A 21,197-nucleotide genomic window follows, 5' to 3' on the forward strand; every position below is an offset into this window, starting at 1 on the left:
ACATTAATCAAAGAGATCTGATCTCTGCCTTACAAGGTGATGACTCCAATGTCAGGGCAGCATGCATCACTTGAAAACACCTATAAATCTGGATTACCAGCGACTGACTTCTATTGACAAATCTTGTTGGTAAAGAAAAGATGGTGTTTAGCTTTAAAATGTCAATGTTGAGAGGTTAAGAAGTCCTGGGTATTGCTGCTGCTGTAGGACTGCCATGTTTCCATTTTTTTTAATGGTGAGACATCTTAAAACTTCTGTCCTGTCTGGTCTAAGTTGTGCCCACTGTGCCATATCATCAGATACTAGGGAGGTAGTAAACCCTTAGAAAAAGGGCCATGGAAGCTGAAAAACACCGTCAATGTTCTTTGTTACTGGGCCACATATAGAGTCATGCAACACCTCTGTATATCCACTGAACTTTCAAGAGTCTAAATAGGAATATAGGGCCTGATCATGAAACCCTGATGGAGGTTTCTTTGAAGTGTAAGCAGAGTCAGGATAAGCTCTACCCTGACATCTGGTGGAAAGAATGTCAGAGAGTGTATTTGCATAGGCACGCCTACCCTATCCCAGACTGCTGAGCTGTGGGACTGCTTGGTGACAAATGACTCACCCTCAGTTGGGTGGTACTTGCTAGACAAGGGACATGGGTTCCAAAACCCAGTGAATTGAGAGGGAGAGGGAGAGGGAGAGGGAGGGGGAGGGGGGCAGGGGGCAGGGGGCAGGGGGCAGGGGGCAGGGGGCAGGGGGCAGGGGCAGGCGCAGGCGCAGGCTGGGGACAGGTATCTGTGCCTGGTGGTGTAGTCTCCTTGTGGAGCCAGAAGCACCAGTTGCATCCACTCCTCTCTTCACTGTGGAATGTCAGAGTTGATTTTTTTTATTCCCTCAAGAATCTAAATACAGGTTACTGAGCTGAATTCACTTTGGGCTAATGGTGCACTGGCACTGGGGCTCCCCCACTAAGAGCTGAGATCACTAAGAGTTGAAATCACTAAAGAGCTGAAATAACTGAGCTGAGAGCACTGAGTACTGTGCTAACTAGTGGGGGAGCCTGAAGATATACTGTGGAACAGAGCAGCTGGTGGAGTGGAGCAGTTGCGGGGACGGCTGGAGCGGATCACGGGACAGCTGGTGGCAGCAGCACGGCTGGCAGAGCGGAGTAGCTGTGGGACGGGTGGAGCAGCCCCAGAGCGAGCGGAGCCGAGCAGTTTGCAGAGCAGCTCATGGAGCAGAGCAGCTGGTGGAGCGGAGCAGTTTCTGAGGACGGCTGGAGGAGCAGAGTGGAGTGGCTGGTAAAGCGGAGCAGTTTGTGGAGAAGGCAGAAGCAGAACCCACGGAGAGGCAGGGCAGTTGGCCCCGGACCACGTAAGGTGCCCCTTTCTACCCAGGCTGGGGGGAGGGACCTCTACAGATAAACTCTCGAACTCTGGGGTGGCATTGACCAGAGACTTTTGGGTTGCTGGACTTTGGGGTGATTGGACTTAAAACCCTAAGGGGAAAAAGGACAGTGCCAAACGTACTTGGAGGTGGGTTTTTTTGTTTATGGTTTGTGTTATAACCCTGTTTGTGGTGTTTCTCCAATGGGATGCCGCATTGATTCCTTCCTTTATTAAAAGGATTTTGCTACACTCAGACTCCGTGCTTGCGAGAGGGGAAGTATTGCCTCCTAGAGGCGCCCAGGGGGGTGTGGTATATGAGTGTCCCAGGTCACTGGGTGGGGGCTCGAGCCGGTTATGCATTGTGTTACTGAAACGGAACCCCTGGATACTGAACCCGGCCCTTGTTGCTGCCAACTCAGAGGGGCAGAAGGGTTACATAAGTAAGGATTTCCATATCCGGCCCATAATTTATCTCATTATTTCCCTTCCTTATGACAGCAGAAGTCCTGTTAGCGACCCCTCTTTCCCACTCCCCTTTTTATGTCTGGTTCCAGTAATAGTTGAGGATCCTTCAAAAATAAAGCTCACATTTGTAAATATAAAAGGGTATTTGTTACATCTTTCTGGCAGGATAGGGCACTTGATAGGATTTTATGGTTGTTCACTCTGCATCATGATCACATTTTGAAAATGACATCAAGTTACTGCTTTCAGAAAGAGTAAAGGTTTAATTAGTTGTCTAGGAGAGGTAATGAGGTAGAGTGATATAATTGTCCCCTAACTGGAAGATCTACTGTAGATGTATACTATGTATACAAGAAATTATGTACTACTCCAGAATTTTACTTTACCGACATAACCCGTTGAAACATTTGTTTGGCTGCTTTATACGTTACTGAATTTTCTTTCTATATCTCAAAGTTTTAGAGTAAGGACATGTTATTATCTGGGGATTATTTGGCTGATAGAGATGTGTAGGTTTTCCATGACAGATATATTTCTCTAAGCTAGAAAGAATAATGGACATTTATAGCATGAGGAAAGTGGCATTCTTAATGTCCAGATTTCCAAAAGAGTGAGCTCCATTTATAAAAAGAGTTAGGTATCTAGCTGACACTTTAGGGGTCAACTCCCAGAATCAGGCCCAACCAAGATTCACAAAACCCCTGCTCAGCAGCCACTGAACCCTGTAAGTGCCTAAACGCACTTGACATTTCGATTTTTGTAGTAAAAGTTCTCTAGGCACCTATGTTTTTGGCGTCTGAGCATATGCACTATAGCCTCGTGCGAGGCATCTGGACGGCTAAACCATGGAGAGTGATGAACAAGCTGGGGAAAGATGGGCATTACTCCACCTAACTTGCCTGCGGGGCCCAATCCAGTAAGCATGTCCGGGGCTTGCTACACACCCCTCGCCTTGGCAAACTTGCATTGGTTAGTTTAGGTGGTGTTCTGTCCAGCATGCTGGCTTTTCTCACTTCCATTCAGAGGTGCCCATCTCTTCCCCATTTGTGAACCCAGGCTTTGTGAACCCAGTGCTTTTCTAGGTGCCTAAAAGTTAGGTATGGAGATGCTGAGCATTGCCACACCTAAGTTTCTTTGCGAATCTGGGCTAGCTACTCCCATTTAGGCACCTAAACAAGTGACTGATCAAATCTGAAAATTCAGTGTCCGTTTAAGCATCTACATGTGAAGTGGCTAGATTTGTAGAAGCGCTCACACGCCACACCTTTCATTGCTCTCAGTGGGCTCTCCTGAGTTTTGCTGCTGCAGTGCTGCCACCTAAATGAGAACACTTTTGAAACTCTGACCAGTTTAGGTGTCTACATTGAGCTCTTCTGAAAATGCAGCCTCAGACGTGGGTGCTGAGCACTTTTGAAAATCTGGCCCTACGTGTATATGGAAGAGCTTGCTGAACTTGTTAAAGGGATAAAGATGTTAGTAAGGCCTTGTCTACACTACAGAGTTTTGTCGACCAAAGCTATGTCTATAATCAAAAGCACAATAATATCGCTATTGCATGTTCACACTACACTCTCTTTGTCAGCAGAACGTGTCCACACTTGGTGTTGTAGCATCGACAGTAAGAGCAGTGCACTGTGGGTAGCTATCCCACTGTGCTACTCACCACCTTCTGCCACTAGGAGTTCTGGGAAGGCAGAGTGGGTGGCAGCGCATCTTGGGTGTGGGCTCAATGTCCCATGATGCATGGTTTTCTATCCCAACATTCTATTGGCTTCTGATTGCGTTTTGTGTCATTTTTCAATGGCCCCTGTTTCCTGTGTGCCCGTCATCTCTGTCTGAAAGGATGAATCCTGCACTGCTCTCTGCTGTTATGGTAACTGTCGTTAACACTTCACAGATGGTCACACAGTATAATGAGCTTGCTTTCTGAACAAGAATCAGAGTTGCCTGACCTGCTGTGTACCATGGAAAGAAACAACACCAGATTACTTTTGCATTCATGGTAGGGTGACCAGACAGCAAGTTTGAAAAATCGAGACAGGCGGTAGGGGGTAATAGGAAGCTATATAAGAAAAAGACCCCAAAATTGGGACTGTCTCTATAAAATCAGGACATCTGGTCACCCTAATTCATGGAGCAGTTGAACGTGGTGGACTGTTGCTTTTGGGCTCAGAAAACAAGCACTGAGTGGTTTGATCGCATTGTTATGCAGGTCTAGGATGATGAGCAGTGGCCACAGAACTTTTGGATGTGGAAAGCTACATACCTGGAACTGTGTGCTCGCCCCAGCCCTGAGACACAAGGACACCAAAATGAGAACAGCCTCTAGATGGAGAAGCTTGTGGCAATCGCTGTGTGGAAGCTGGTGACTCCAGACTGCTACTGGTCAGTTGCGAATCAGTTTGCAGTTCAGAAGTAGATTGTCAGGGCAGCTTTAATGCAAGTGTGCAGGGCCATTAATTGCATCCTGCTCCCAAGGGTCGTGATTCTTAGCAATGTGTATGAAGTAGCGGATGGCTTTGCAGAAATGGGCTTCCCTAATGGCCTATTCCAGTTTTGGCCCTGGACCATCCTGCGACAGAGTGTATCAATGGAAAGAGTTACTTCTCTATGCTATTGCAGGCGTTTGTGGATCACCATGCGTGTTTCGCTGATATCAGCGCGGGGCGGTCCAAGAAGGTGCATGACACACAAATCTTCAGGAGCACTGGCCTGTACAGAAAGCTGAAAAGCGGGGACTTTCTTTCCAGAGTAGAAGATTACAGTAGGGGATGTTGAAATGCTCAGAGTGATCCCTGGAGACCCAGCGTACCCCTTACTCCCATGGCGCATGAAGCCTATACAGGAAACCTGGATATCGGCAAAGAGCACTTCAACGATAGGCTGAGTAGGTGCAGAATGACTGCAGAATGTGCGTTTGGCAGATTAAAGGAGTGCTGGAGGTGCCTTTATGACAGGTTAGCTGCCTGCTGCACACTCCATAATCTTGGTGAGGCTAAGGGCGAAAAGTTTGCCCAGGGTGGAATGCTGAGGCAGATTGCCTGGCTGCTGATTTTGAAAAGCCGGATACCAGGGCCATTAGAGGGGTACAACAGGGGACAATTTGAATCAGGGAGGCTTTGAGGCAACATTTTAAGAATGAGAACCAATAATGTGTGTTTCTATACAGCAATCTGCCATCTTCATTAATTTGAGTTTTGTTTGTTTCCCTAACGTGTGATGATTACTGACCAGGATTTTCAGTAAGCAAATGATTAAACTGCATGTACATGTTTTATTACCAGCTGCTATCACAATTTGTAGTACACAGATAAAGATTCACTATCTTTCAGAGACTTCCCTTCCGCACCCCAACTCCCTGCCCCAGCCTGGTGAAAAAGAGTGAGTGAGTGAGGGTGGGGGAGAGCGAGTGACAGAGGGAGGGAGGGATGGAGTGAGCAGGGCCTCAGTGAAGGGGCAGGACAGGGGCGAGGCCAGGGTGTTTGATTTTGTGCAATTAGAAAGTTTGCAACCCTATGCTTAACCCTGTCTGGCCATGTGTCACACCCGGCTGTAGTGGAGTTTGAACTACTAACTAGGGTGGTCAGGATGGGCATTGTGGGACACCGCAGTATCTACACTGATACTTTGTCGATAAATCTTTGCCATAAATAGCTCTATGTTGCTCATCAAGGTGATTTTATTTTGTTGCCAAAACAGGAGAGTTTTGTTGCCAAAAGTTGCATTGTAGTGTGTTCCCCATCACTGTTTTGTTGAGAAAAGCTGCCTTTTGTTGACAAAACTCTGTAGTGTAGACAATGCCTTAGAGATTACTTTCTCTCCTTTGCTTTGTCTGAGTTACTGTGCTAACATTCTGGCTGTACCAGTTTCTGCATTCATTTCTTTAATGCATTGCTCTGCTCATTTTCTCTGTATAAAATATTTAAGTAACAATTGTTTAAAAACCAGACAAATGGGTAGGAACTATAATGTGCATCCAGTAATAAGTTGAATTGGTAAGTCATAGTCCTTGTCTACACTTCTGAGAGTTTGCCACTATAGCTATACCATCAACCCCCCCTAGTGGAGAGTTCTCTTGCTGGTACAGTTTATGCCGTTCCTTGAACAAAATAAGGGATACCAGCCCAAAAGTTCTTTTGCACTGCTATAACTGCATCTGTGCTCTGGCTTGCTGCTATTATAAAAATGTCGAAGAATCACAACCCCTAACTGACATTATACCATCACAGGTTTTAGTGTAATACCTCTACGGTGTTTCCTATCTGCTCTTGACAGAATTCAATCTGCTTTATGAAGATCAAAATACCTGTGAAAGACTTTGAACTGGCAAATAGATGGCAAAAGTGTCAGAAATAGGTCATTTTTGTTTGGTGCCTCAGCTGACCCCAGGAGTCTCAGTGGGGACTGCATAGGTGCTGGAACTAGGGATGCTGGAGGTAGGGCAGCACTATCTGGTTTGAAGTGGTTTCCAGCATTTACAGTGTTTACAGTTTTGTTCAATGGCTTTCAGCATCCCCTGCTATAAAAATTGTTCCAGCACCTAAGGGGGATTATGAAGAGGAAAAAATGGGCGGATGGTACAGAAGAAGAGAGCAGGAAAAACTGGGAGAGAGAAGAGAAAGCTAAGTGAGAGAGAAGAAGAAATCAGAGAGGAGTGAAGGGCGGGAAGAATGAGTGAAACACCAATTAAAAAAAGAGGAAAGAGAACACTGTGAGGTAAAAAGGAAGAAAACATAAATAAGGGGGACGTGAAGGAGGAAAAGAACGAATTTGGCAAGGAGAGGAGAGAGGGCAGCCCTGACTCTGATCTTATTTCCATCAGTGTAAGGGCTTGTTTCCAGCTGGAGTTACTCAGGCCTAACTATACTCAGGAGTAAGAGTGGCCATAGCTGGAGTTACTCAGGAGTAGCGATTGCCCTTTAAGTTCACACCCCACCAGCCCCACTTCACTTTCAGCTGCAGACAAGCTCTACGGACTCCCCTGCGCTCGGTGGAGTTCCTCGCTTTCCCGCCCTGGGCTGGCGAAGAGGAGGCGGCCCGAGGCGAGTGGGGAAGGAGAAGGGGGCAAGCTGGAGGAGCAGTGCGCGCCATGGCAGGAGTTAATGGCAGGGCAGAGGCGAAGGGGACGGAACGGGGGAAGGTAAAACCCGAGGAGGGCGCGTGTGTGCGGGCGGGAGCCGGGAGCTGAAGGCAGGGAGAGGCGCGAGTGAGCAGGGCGGGGTGGAGCGCGCTGCAGCCCCGGCAGAGCGGAGGGCGGGCTGCGCACCGAGCTCCCACTCCCACTCGGCCGGCGCCGTTTCGTTGCTCACCTCCCTCGCCCGGGCTTTGCAGCCAGCCAGAAACCGCTGCCACAGCAGAGCCTCGGCGAGCCGCCGGGAGACCCCCCGCGGAGAGAGCCCGGAGTCCCCGCGGAGGCGGGCTGGGGGGAGCCCCGGGGTCCAGCGAGACGCTCGGCTCGGGGCGGGCGCCCGCCAGGATGCGAGAGGCGTAGGGGGCGGGCCGGGGCAGCCCAGAAGGACCGTGCAGGTGCAGCTGGTGGCTGCGGTGCTTGTCCCTGGAGGCGGGGGCGGGGGCGGCAGCAAACTGATTCCCCCCAGCGTGGCCAGAGGATGGGAGCCAAGTTGGAGCTGCGGTTTCTCCTCGCCAGGAGCCGGCTGCTGGGCTGAAGCCGCGGTCTGCGGGGCTCATGCTCGCGTGCATGTAGGTGAAGGGGCGCTGCCCTCGCCCGCCCTCCCGAGCCTGAACTCTCGCCGGCTCGCCCCAGCCGGGGAAAGTTGGGACGCCGAGGGAGGGGAGAGCGGGGCGGCTGGAGGAGTGCAATGCCAGGCGGAGAAGGGGAGGGCTGGCTCTGAAATCCCAGCCACCGAGGCGGAGAGGTGGCTGCTGCTCCCGGGGCTGGAGAGGGGCTTAGCGAAGGTAGGTTGTGCTGGGAGAGTCTGATGCTCGTCAGCCCCCACTGTCTGCCTTCCGTGGGAAAGTTTCAGCAGCCCCCTTGGACGGGAGGGGGAATGCAGAACAGTTGTCTTGCAATTATTTATCCCCTGCTCCATCTCTTCTCAGTTTCCCAGACACAGGTGGCGTTCTGCTATTCCCTGATTTAGACATTATCTTGCCTTCCACAATAGCTACAGGAACCCCCAGAAATCAGGGTGCATGTATGATGGGGGATCAGTTCTTCTTATTTTTCAATCTTTCTGGTTAATGAGAAACTGTATAGAAGGCAGATAGCAAAGTGCAGTGTATGGTATGCCTGCCCTGGTCTGTTTCTTCAGCCAGAACTGCATGTGAGATAGGCAGAGAGGTGCATTTATTCTAGGGCTATGCATATTCTGGAAATGTGGTGGTGGTGGGGTTTTTTTTTTTCTTCAGAGGGGTTTGTGCAAAGGTAGTTCAAATGTTAATTTATACAGAAAGTTGGAAGACAATTGTAAAGTCTATTTATGTTTACCCAGTGTCTCACATTTTTTGACCATCACATACAATTTTAATATATGATATTTTTAATCAATAGCTGGGGTAGTTATGTTGGGAGGACTTCTGTTAAACTCTGCTAAACATTAGGTTTAAATAAACTACTTTGCTTTGCTGTTGTAAACCAGAGGAAGAAACAGGCAGCATATGCATACTGCAGGAAATTTCAAAGAGATCTGTTTGGCTCTGCTGGCTTTAATAATGTGCTTATAACTACTTTTTTTTAAAAAAAAATCATGCTCACTAGCAGTTATTTTAAAACAACTCTTATCAGATTGAATAAAAGATTAATGAAAATCATCATGCATGAAGTCAGGAAATGGAAGTGAATGGTTGATGTTTGTTCTGGAGTCTGCTGTGATTTAAGGAGCTTCATTTGATTTTAGATACATTCACTTTACCGCAGTCTTTTTTTTTTTTTACTGATTTATGCCAGCTCTCATTAATTATACCTCGCCAAGTTTGTACAGCATTTTTAGAGATATAAAAATACAGGTCCCTGTCCCAAAGAACTTGCAATCTATAAAACAACATACAGGCAAAGTGTGGGAAGGAGGGATGCAGCACAAGAACTTTGTTTGTCTTTTGTATAAATTATCAAACAAAGTTGCATGTTGTTTGAGATGTGGCATTGGTACAAATGCCCAGTGAAAAACATGTGAGCTGAAGTATTTCTAATTGTTCTCTTCCTAGGGACTGGATTTACACAGTGATTCCCTCTGATGTGAATGCAGCATCTCTTGTCCCTCTGGGATGCCATAGGTGATGCCCAGCTCTACTGCAATGGCAATTGGCGCTCTCTCTAGTTCTCTTCTTGTAACCTGCTGTCTCATGGTTGCTCTCTGTAGCTCCACCATACCTGTGCAAAAACTGGCCAAGGCTCCAGACAAACAGGAGATAAAAACAAGCCAGGAAAAGAGGGATCATACATCAACCAGGCCGGACAGTCAGAGTCAGACAGGCCCAGGGAAAATGAATGAAATTGGAAGGAATGGGCGGGAAGAGGGCACCAGAGATTGGAAGAGTAAAGGAAACAGAAATTATTCAAACAAAGAATCTTGGACTAGGCAAAAACAAATTTGGAATAGTCAAGGAACAAGCAGTAAATCTGGGAGCATTCAAGCACAAGAGCAAAGGGATGGTGTTCCAGAGGAACCTCAGGCTGCTGAAGAATCATCCCTCCCAGAAGTTGTTGCTAGTACTACTCCTGAGCCTCCGGAGGAGTATGCCTATCCAGATTACCGTGGGAAAGGCTGTGTGGATGAGAGTGGCTTTGTTTATGCTATCGGGGAGAAGTTTACTCCAGGTCCCTCTGCTTGCCCCTGTCTTTGCACTGATGAGGGACCTCTGTGCATTCAACCTGAGTGCCCAAGACTTCATCCACGGTGTATTCATGTAGACACCAGTCAGTGCTGCCCACAGTGCAAAGAGAGGAAGAACTACTGTGAGTTCAGAGGAAAGACCTACCAGACACTAGAAGAATTCATGGTAAGGGCTTGTTTATTTAAAAATAATATTAATAGTAATAATAATTGTGAGGGTTGGTCTGTGATCTTATGTTCTTGAAATGGTTTCTTAGAGAGGGTTTTTTATTTCTTGTTAATACTGCACCTGCAGCAGTGTGTAATTTTTTGTTTAAACACGACCTTTCCAGTTCAGTGAAACCATAACATTTTAAAAATGAGGGAGCTGATCTTTATTAATTCCTTTCATATTTATAGTATTAAAAAAAAATCACAGTGCAGCCATTCAGTATTAATATGTATGTACCCTGAGAGTTTCCATTCCATTTTCAGCATTACATTTACTGTTCCCTTATTTTACAATTTTAACCATAAAACTTATCCTTTGTGAAACCTATTTGCCGTTCGGGGCTGATTTCCATTGTTAATAGCCAGTTAGTGACAGTAATGCATCCTTTAATCCATTTTTTTTTTTTTTTTGGCCTGTTCAAACTGGGATGTCACAGTTGCATAATTTTCTGTGGGTATGATTATGGACCTTGGTGTATTAATCAGAGTATGGTTCAGAGGACAGATTATGGCAATATTTAAGTACAGTCATTTTTTTCTATCTAGTGGAGTACTTTTATAGTGAAGCTTTCTTGTTTTTAAAACAAACAAACCTTAACGATGGTGGAAGTTCATTATCTTTGCAAATTCATCTTGTGTATTGAAACAGTGTTGGACTTAAGGCCTGATCGTACAGTTACTCTCTCTCTCTTTCCCCCCCCCCCCCCCTTATAAATAGATTTTCATTATAGCTGAATTCTGTAAACAGGTACTGTTGTGCATGCACATTTGGGAGTGTGCATCTGCTAGATGTGGGCCTGAACCAAAACCCGGATCTGAATGCTCCTGAACTTCTGGGCTGGATTTCTAACTCCCAAAATTTTGCAGTTCATGCCTGTCTCGTATATATTTGAGAGAGAAAATTAATCTTTATGAAGGTTATAAATACGCTGCTCGTCTCTTCTTTGGTGTCATCTGTGGTATTTGTGTAATCTTAGGAACTCATTTTTCTTTTGAATGCCTTTCTATATTTTTTCACCTTATAAAAAAGCCAGAGAACGATTCTGATTTATTCTCTGAACACAGCACTTTCTCTCTGCCATCTATAGGTGGCTATGCTCAGAACACTAGCATCTTTCAAGGCATATCCCAGCAAACAGTAGGCCCATCTCCTCTCCTCTCCTCCCTCCCCAAGGTCTTGAGTCTTGGCACATCAATTTATTCCTTTTATTTCTTCACTTTTTATTTAACGCATGGGTGGCTGGTATGCCCTTTTATGGCCAGGTTCTGAAATACATTCAGAAGCAATGTCAAAATATTGTGCTTCCCTGCTTCTGTTGTCTCCAGGTCTCAACAGCCTAGTGTTAGCATTTTAATGTGCTCTTCATCCACAGCTTTCCAACCCCATCTATGTCTTCATTTAATGTAAGAATCTTGCCTTACTGACTGTAGAGTAGCCTTGAAATGCAGTTAAGTTACTTCATTAAGTTCAGCATGTGGTGGAAGAATTAAATCCATGGGCTCACTGCTCTCGCACAGCAATCATGCCTGATAGCTTTGAAAGTGTAATACTAGGCAGTGCCCATAGATCTTTTTCAGAACTATATTTCTGCTGTGTTTTCAGCTTTGTTTTACCCCATTCTGACTCTGGCAGTTCTAATGAAAGCTTCCCATAATGCAGTGGCATTTTTCAATTTGTGCTCTCTGTTAGGATAAGTAATAAGTAGGATGAGTAAGGATATGCATGTGTTCAAGATGGCTAAGGAAAATCACTAAAGCTATACAGCACTTTAATTGCAGCCTATATGTTTTATCATACTGGCACTGTGTAGCTGGGCCTCAACTCAGCCTATAATATCATAGGTGCAAAACAGTAGGCACAGTTATTTTTATATACCATTGTAATCAATTAAGATTAAAAGGAAGTAACTTACATGTGCAATCAGATCATCACTAAATGCATGCACAATTGCAGATGAAAATAACTGCACCCAGTATTGGAATCCATTTTTATAATTGTAGTCACAACTGTCTTGTGGATGTTAAGTACCGCACTCTCTACCATTTGATTTAGGTCAGGGAAGTATTTGTAAACAGGTAAGTCTATCCTCTCTGTATGCATATGTTCTATTAATGGAATAAGTCACATATTCTGATGAAGATATTGAGGAATATTAAGGAATATTGACTCCTTAAATGATTACATGAATTATATGTTTGCAGATTCATTGTATGCATACACAAACGTGTGTGTGCATGTGTATATTGTATATACAGGGGAGTCTCATCTTACATGCATTTAACATGCACAAATTCAGCTTTGTATGGTCAACAAAAACAAAAACAAAAAAAGAAGAATAACAATTTTAATACTGTACCTGTAGTGTGGGCAATTCCGCCCGCCATTACACTCAATGTAATTTTGACTATACGCGATTTTCGCTTTACGCGCTGACAGTGGAACATAACCCCAGCGTAAGATGAGACTCACCTGTAAATGGAGTTTGACATAAGTTTTTTGTTTTTTTTTTTATTTAAAAAACAAAAAAAACCAAACCAAAACAAACAAACCCTCTCTCTAAGCCGTGGTAAAATCTGCTCCTGTGAAACTAGAAGTGGAGGGAGATACATCAATCTCTGCATACAGACTTTGCTTGTATTTGTGTGTGGTAGTATCTTACATACAAGTGTTAGGAAGGAAAATAAATTTTATTGCAAACCAAAACTGAAAAAAACAAAACCCCAAAACTCGGAAGCCTAATAAAGATGTCTTCATCAACCACTTGCAGTATAGCTTCTTGTGGGGGCCATGCTGCAGGATGGCAAGGGTTTCAGCTTATAGAGAACTTTTAATGGGATTGGGAGCAAAAGTACCTTACAAAAGAACATAGTCTCCTAACTGTGATTAAAATGGAATTCCGCAATGAAGATAAAGAGATTCCAATATGATTCTATTATTTGTATTCAAAATTTAAAGAAGCATTCCTGTGACCATTATTGGGCTTTGTTACTTAGAGGCAAATTGGATACTTTGCCGTTACAGATTTTGCTTTGTTTATCACAACTTCTATCCCGTCAAAGAACTTAATTTATGAACCAACTCAGTTGAAATTCTTGAAGGCAGCAAATCCAGATAGATTTCAAAGCATTTGTGGTGCTTTGAAGACACAGAGAAATATAAAGAAGGCTGATATATTAATACTTGTCAGCCTAACCATGTTCATGATCTCTTGGGAAATGTAACTGGAATGAAAATGTTACTAGAAATACCAACTCAAGAGTAAATGGATATAGTTTTATGGATTTTATTTATTTATTTTACATAGAGTTTTCAGAGATGCAAGAAATGAAATATAGACTTCTGGATTTTTTTTCTTTAAGAGTTATTTAATCCCTGTCTTGGTTAAAGTACAAATAGAGAACTTCCGCTTTCTGTAAGCAGGTAGGTTTTTTTCCAAAGTCCAGAAAAAAATTGCGTGAACCAAAGTACTTTGGTATGCATGCTGGGCCAGATCCTCAACTTGTGTTAATTGGCATAGCTCCACTGACTTCAACTGAGCTATGACATTAAAGAGCTGAGGATCTGGCTTGCTGCCTGTATTATGCTAGAATTTTTCTTGCTCTTCTATTGAGGAAGCCTTAACTGATCCACTTGTTTGCATTCTTATGTATGCAGACTTTTCTGCTACATCTGTAGCTCCACAGAAGAACATTTATACACTTGTTTATAATCTTCCTGTAAACCCTCAAGAAGGCAATTTCTTGCAATTTCCTGTAGGTTTTATGGCTGCCTGGCAAATTAGGTCAAAATTATCTGCTTCTTATTGGTTCTTCTATGTTAGCATGGGAAGAGCTGCTGTTTTGATATAGTTAATACTTAGCACTTATGTAGTATTCTTCATTCCTAACTCTGAAATTGCTTTACCACTAACTGCATGATCTGTTAGACTGTGGAATAGTGTCCCAAAGGAACTGGTGGCAGCCCCATCGCATCAGCCATTAGAACCTATGCTGAAGTAAGAGTTCATCCATTAGAGGGGAGAGGAAAATGGAAGAGGCACAAATGGGCCTTCTCCAATTCTGACTTATGATTCCCTGCTAATTACATGGTGTCATTCCAAGACATTTCCTTGCTAGACTCTCTCTTATACATTGATCCTTATTAATATTACTTTTTTGGCCTTTTTCAAGCATTGGTTTTCTATAGTTTTAACCATATCTTGCGTATATTGAAAAAAGAAGCAGCAACATTTGGTCCAAAAATATGCATATAAGGGCTTCTTGGGCATTTCTATAAGGGACAGGGTTCATGCTGCTTTAACAACTATTCTGCTTCACTTCTACTGAAAATGTACTTGACTCATACTCTTGAAAATATTACAAAACAGAGTGAAAAGAAATACTTTGTGCTCATTTTGCTGTGTTCTTAAAGGACTACATTGTACAACTCTTATTCATATTGGAGAGCTTGTATGAGTAAGAGTTATCCCATAGACTACAACAGACTCTGCAAGTGCTCACCAACATGAATGTTTGCACAATGAAGTCCAAAGTGAAGAAACTGTTGTGGCTGGGAAAACAGGATGCCTTAGCATCAGATTCTTATCCTGGTTACACTGTTTAAGTGTGGAAATGCTACACAGAGGTCAGTGGATTTCCTCCAGATTTACATTTGGTGTAACTGAAATGAGAATTTGTCTTTGTACTGAATCTCTTCCTGATCACCAAAGTGCAAGGTGCTTCTAATTAGCAGGTTGCAGTGAAATAGGTACCATAGATCACATTGTAGATGTAGGAAATATATGTAGTGGTGTATCCGGGGAAGAATATGTCTCATCTGAGGGAAAAAAAACAGAACAAAACAATGTCTGAGGGATAACAGTGCTTATTAAAGGATCATTGTAAATATTTCTTTGCAATAACCTGCTATATATTACATGCAAAAAAGTGTTCATGACCTGCTACTTGGACATCTGTTTATCATATAGTGTTCAGTTTCTGAAAGGTATGATCTTCAAAACCACATTATATTTGAGGGACATGCATCTTTATGAACACTTACATGTGTTCAGACTTTAAATCAGGATTGTCTCTTTCCACAGTGCTGTTAATATTTTGTTAAATGGCTTCATATTCTGGGCAGTCTGTGCTTTATAGAAGGCAAATGGTTCTGTCAAAGTTGAAATTCCAGGAAATAAGCTGCTGAATTAAAAGATGTTTTAATTTTATAAGGCTGAATAAATGTTCTTCCTAAAATAATTTTTTTCAGTCTTGATTGCTGCTTCATCGTATCAGATACAAGGGTATAAAATGTGATGTAAAAGCTGGCTGTACCATAGTATATGGAATACTTGAATGGGGTATATCCATTTTTGCTGTTGATCTTGTCAAGCTGTCAGAGAGAACAGGGCTAAATTCACTACTTATTTAAATGTACCCAAACATTGTGAAGTCTATGGAATTGTGCCAACTTAAGCTCTTGGTGAATTTAACCTGAAGACTTGATTTCTTGGTTAAGTTTTATCTAAGATCTTAAAAGCAAACCATATATTTTGTACCTTAGCATGTAAAATGAGAGAATAACTACAGAAGAATGGTTTCTCAGTAGTGACCTGTAAGCTTCAAAATATTCAGAATTAAGTTTTCACTTGGATAAGCACCCATAATTTCAGATGCTCATCCAAAGTTTGTCAAATAACTGAATCTCTTGATTCTATAAATTGGTTTGGAAATAGCCTCTTCCTCTTCTGCTATAGCTGGGGCCCTACCATATTCATAGCCATGAAAAACGCATCACCCCCTGTGAAATCTGGTCTTTTATGTGCTTTTACCCTATGCTATGCAGATTTCACAAAGGAGAGACCAGTGTTTCTCAAATTTGGGGGTCCTGACCCAAAAGGGAGTTGTGGGTGGGGTGGGGGGAGGAAGGTTGCAAAGTTATTTTAGGGGGAATTGTGGTATTGCCACCCTTAGTTCTGCACTGCCTTCAGAGCTGGGCGGCCGAAGAGAGGCCACTGCTGACTGAGGGCCCAGCTCTGCAGGTATCAGTGCAGAAGCAAAGGTGGCAATACGATACCATGCCATCCTTACTTCGGTGTTGCTGCTGGCAGTGGCTCTGCCTTCAGAGCTGGGTTCCTAGCCAGCAGCAACAGCCACCGCTCTCCAGCTACCCAACTCTGAAGGCAGCACCGCCGCCAGCAGCAGCACGAGAAATAAGGATAGCAGTACCACAACCCTCCCTACGATAACCTTGCGACCTGCCCCCTTTCCCCGCCCCCACTCCTTTTTTGGGTCAGGACACCTATAATTACAACACTCTGAAATTTTAGAATTAAATAGCTGAAATCATGAAATATACTGTTTTAAAAATCCTCTTACTGTGAAATTGACCAAAATGGACCGTGAATTTGGTAGGGCTCAAGCTATAGTGCCATAGATGTACATGGCACTTTATAAACAATTTGAAGACAGAGGCCTTGCCCCAAAGAGCTTTTATGACAAAGATGTGCATCATGTGGCTTTGTTGTGCATTTTGTGGCTACAGGATTTTTTAAGCTATAGTATATTTTATAGGGAAGAGCACTGGGAGAGGACGGCTAGCTGTGGAAGTCTAACTGAACCAAATTAAATGTAAGGGAGGAGGGCAAAGTGGAGAGAGATGCTGGCCTGAGCAGAGAGGATAGCATGAAAAGACGGTCTGACACATGAGCAAAAAGAGAGGAAGAGGTTAGGGAACGGAGAAATTGGTGGCAGAGCATAGAACATAGGTGTATAGGAGGAGACAGGGGCATTGATCTAACCATGGGTAACACTGTACCGAGATTTGAAAGTGAGGGAGAGAGAGAAGCAAAAAATATGGAGGGATTCAAGTAGAAGTAGCAGTGAGTATAGAAGATAACATTGGATATGACAGGTTGAATAAGAAGTAGGGAAGCAAGGAAGAAGAATGTCTCTGTAGTCCAGATAAAAGAATGCTGACACAAATGAGAGCTGAGGTAGAGTGGAAGGTCTGGCTCTTGGGGATTTTTAGCGGAGCAAGTGAGAACCTTATTTGAGTGAGGAATCAAAGATGACCCCAAAGGTGCAAGCCTGAGTGATCCTTTAGTGAGCACAGACTTCCTTAAGGTTTCTGGCAATTCCACTATGAATGTTGACAGAGATCCGATGAGAACAGCCTGTCTGACAGTGTGTTGGTGCTTCTGCTTCACTGGAATCTGGAATTAAATGGCATGGAGAGAAGGAGGCAGAACTTTATCTGAGCACTTCAGAACCTTAAGTTCACTTCTAGAAATAGGAAAATGTTGGGTGCGGAAGATGTTCAGGTCTTAAACAGGGTGGAGGAGAAGATGTCACTGGAAACAGCGTTCTAGCACATTTCCTTCCCTGAAATCTGCTGTGTGTACTGGGGCCATTTGGTGTACAGCAGTAGTAATCACGCCCTCAACAGAGGGGAGAGATCAGCAGTATGAAATGGCCCTTGTGCACCTGTGCCTCTCCCTGTTTTTTTTTTTCCAGAAGGGTTCAGGTGCACTTGAGAGACATGAGAACGAGGGGTGTGTGTGTGTGTGTGTGTGTGTGTGGAGGGGGGGGGGGACAGGACAAGGGAGCATTCTGTTAAATTGTGGCAGGTGTTTTACATATCCAGGAAATAAGAATCACATGCATGTCCAAATGTTGTTTGTTAGGGTCTTGCTCCTACTCCATTTAAATCAATGTGAGTTTCCCCATTGACTTCACTAGGAGTAGGGTCAAGCCCAAAGAGAAACTGTACTTTTGTTTCAGTAATTATCATTTTTCCACTGTCCCCTCTAAACCAATCATGTTTTTTATTCCTCTCAAAATCTTCCTACATGTACACTTCAAATATTGGTAGTCATAGAAAATGCCAGTTGGCTTTCACAAGAAATTTAGAGTTTTTTTTTCATTTTTTGGTTTGAATTTCCTGTGAAAATATTGAGGTTTGGGTTTTTTCATCAGAAAATGAAAAATTTAGTCATAAAGCCATTTTAAATCAAAATTACTTTTAGTATAATAAAAGACCAGCTCTAGACTAACCCCACATCAATCCTTGGAGCCAGGGGGAATGTCTTCCAACTATTACTTAATGGTCTCACATGGCTCTCTCTTCCTCAGAACCTTTTGCTTTGCTCAATTTGGAGCATAGATTCAGAACAGTGCCTGGGGTTAGCATGGTTGCTGCTCTAAACTGAGATTGCAGCAACCCTACTTTTGTCTGAATAACTGTGGAAGACAAGATGCATGTAAAAGAGAGAGAGGAAAAGAGAGGCATTATGCTGCCTGGGAGAGAATATTGAATGGATGAATTAAAAAATGAATGGATTTGTGTTTCAGGTTTCCCCATGTGAGAAATGCCGTTGCGAAGCCAATGGTGAAGTGCTGTGCACAGTGTCTGCTTGTCCTCAGACTGAATGTGTGGATCCAGTGTATGAGCCAGATCAGTGCTGCCCCATCTGCAAAAATGGTAGGTAACTAGTGCAAGATCCAGATGGTTTCCTTTCTCCGAGAGCAACTAGCTTCTCAAATTTCTTTCAATGAAAGTTAATTGTCCAAGCAAATGTGCAGAAATATAAGAGAGCTCTGTTGTGTTGAAGGAAATGTTTTCCTTGACCTGGGTAGATTTTTATAATGATCCACAAAGATTTTATTGCCCCAAAATTGTGTGGCATCAACACCAGTCTCTGGTTGTGTATTCTGCATATGTTCATTGTGGATGTGACTTGTGTGCCATATCAAGTCTAGGCCCTTGATTCCTCCTAACTGTAATGCCCAGTGGCTGAGGCAGATTAGGCAGCAGTCCTGAATTCTAGTCGATGGTGCATGAGTGGTCGAGTAGCCAGCTGGTCAATCCATATTGCAGGCAGTCCAGAGCAATGGTCTGAGTTTGCACAGGGGTCAGTAGCTGGTGGATCCAATCCAAGGGGCTGGGTCAGTTTGGGGAGGCAGGATCAGGCGAGACAGCAGGGCAACAGGGTAGGGTCAGTAGAAACAGCAGGGCAGTCTAGGCAGTAGGCAACGGCCTGTTGCTCAGTCAGCTTCCTCTTCCAGTTGGGGCCTTTGTATAGCCCAGGCACCCAGTGAGAATGCTGCCTGTCCATCCAGTCGGGGCCTGGGGTGTGGCTGCTGTAGGCCTTTAGCATTAGAGCTGTTGGTCAGGAGCAGCTGTTCAGCGCATCATCTAAGGATGCTGCCTAAGGATTGGTGCAATATTGGGGTCCTGACACCAACTTTCCATTATTTTGTTTTATTTTACCTTCATATTTCTTCCCTTGGAGAGAGGTGTTTTTTTCCCTCGTGAGGCAAATCAAATGTACTTCCTTGAGCTCATTTAATTTTCATAACTAAATGAATTAAACTTCCATGTTTAATTGAATATTATTTGTAACTATAGTAGGTAGAAAGTCTCTGCTCCCAGCAGGGCTTGCATTAGATCAAAGTCTTGATCTATTTAGAAGAAGAAATGATGAGATACTCCAGTTCACCATTTATAAAAAAGAAATAACTTCTTATTAATAAAAATGAATACGGCAGTATCAAATGAAACTATATATTTAAAATGAGGAAAGCATTTAAAATTATTCAGATAATTTTTCAGTCCTACGTTATTTCTGTATAATATATAGGGCCATTATATTAGCAAAAGAAAACTAATGAAAACTGCAAAAGCTAGATGGAGAGAGACTGTATTGAACTTTCTGAAGTTACGTCTACACTGCACACTTCTTTTGGCATTGCTAAGAGTACACAGAGTGCATGCACTCCTAGCCTGAGTATAAATAGCAGTGTAGATGATGAGGCACTGCTTAGGTGAATAGCACAAAGATGCATCTGAACCCCGTGGATATGTACCCTACATGTCTCACTACTCATCCAAGCAGTGCCTCCCCATCTACGTTGCTGTTTTAAGCAGTGTGGTGTCCCACTGCTGAGTCTTTTCCTCCACCCAGAAAGATTCCATCAGTGGGGACTCTGGCAGCAGGGAAAGGCTTGAGCAGCTCCTTCCTAGGTGTCAACCACTGTCCAAGACAGGATACAGGACCTGAGGATGTGACACATGGCCAGTCCTCTAGCTCCCTGTAGTGTGTTTAGTTGTTTAGAATGACGGGAGACACACCCATAGAGGTATTTGCTTTCAGTATCTGCTGTATTGTTTGTAGCTCCTAGCACAGACTGGTGGTGGCAGGGAGGAAGCCTGTCCCAGGGTAGGTCTATACAGCAGCTGGGAGATGTGATTCCCAGCACAGACAGACATACACGCATTAGCTCTGCTATTTTTAATGCGTTAACTCAAGCAGAGTGAGTGGCTGCAGTGGCACAGGCGGCGGCTCAGCATATGCCAGAGTATGTAGCCAGAGAGTTGGGTGGGATTGATCTTGGGTAGCTAGTCGAAGTGTCTGCCCGTGCCGCTTCAGCTACACTGCTATTTTTAATGCACTAGCATGAGCAGAGCCAGCACACACGTGTCTACCCAAGCTGTGAATCTTACTTCCCAGCTGCTGTGTAATATACTCGCTGAGGGTTTGGGTTAAAAGAGCAATACACTACATATACATCATCCTTTCCAATGGATTTCCCAGGAGGCATTAACGCAGCTCTAAGCAGCAGTAACTCCTGCGTGATGATTTTGTTCCCCTCAGACAAAACGGTAGTTCAAAGTGGTGGGTACCTACCAATGATAGCTTGACCGTGAATGGAGGAGGAGGAGGAAGTGGGGCAGGGTCTGGCTCTCTGAATGGATTCCCTGAGACCTGCAGATTTCCTGACACGGTTGGTTAGAGGATTGAAGACCCTGCCCCAAGAGAGCAGACCTCTGTACTCATAAGCCTCCCTCCCCTCAGAGAGGGTGGTGCCTAGAACAGAAGGAACCAGCTGTTAGAAAGGGAGTCAACATGTCTCCTTGAAAGCACAGATGTAATCTCCCAAGTTTGGGAGGTAGCGACTGGAAGAAGGGAGCATTTAGCAGCTGAGACCTTCAGTGTTGATCTTGGTTAAAATCCCTGACATTGCTTGAGATACCATGCTGGCCAAGATCTGAAAGATAGCAAAGAAGTTGGCTATCGGGCATACAACAAGAATGTAACTGTACTGTACCCCCCAAGGTTCAACAAAAATGATTACTATAATGCCAGGTTTTACTGGACTAATTAAAGAAGCCTGGGACACTTCAGGCAGCTGATAAATTAGTAATTAGTATAACAACCTGATTCTTTATCTCATTTTATTTTTACACTGGTGTAATTCTATTGACTTCAGTGGACTTACTCCTTATTTCTGGCAGTATTAGATCAGTATCCAACAGACGCATTTCTGGAATATAATTCAGCCATTTCAAAAAACAGAATAACTAGCATAG

The 21,197-nt window shown here is 43.8% G+C and overlaps 1 protein-coding gene across 2 annotated transcripts in view; it reads left to right on the plus strand.

Annotated features, from left to right (window-relative positions):
• The first annotated feature begins 7,488 nt into the window (after nucleotides 1–7,488).
• The window catches only part of VWC2 (von Willebrand factor C domain containing 2), a 98,674-nt gene continuing 84,965 nt past the window's right edge, over nucleotides 7,489–21,197 (plus strand). For both annotated transcript variants that reach the window (XR_007772301.1, XM_050937787.1), the window contains exons 1-3: nucleotides 7,489–7,544; nucleotides 9,009–9,803; nucleotides 18,179–18,308. Coding sequence is in view for 1 of the 2 variants with exons in the window: in XM_050937787.1 (XP_050793744.1) it covers nucleotides 9,081–9,803; nucleotides 18,179–18,308 (853 nt within the window). In the remaining variant the exon portion in view is untranslated. The remainder of the gene's footprint in view (nucleotides 7,545–9,008; nucleotides 9,804–18,178; nucleotides 18,309–21,197) is intronic.

This window comes from Gopherus flavomarginatus, chromosome 2 (assembly GCF_025201925.1).
Source record: "Gopherus flavomarginatus isolate rGopFla2 chromosome 2, rGopFla2.mat.asm, whole genome shotgun sequence".
Taxonomy (NCBI): Eukaryota; Metazoa; Chordata; order Testudines; family Testudinidae; genus Gopherus; species Gopherus flavomarginatus.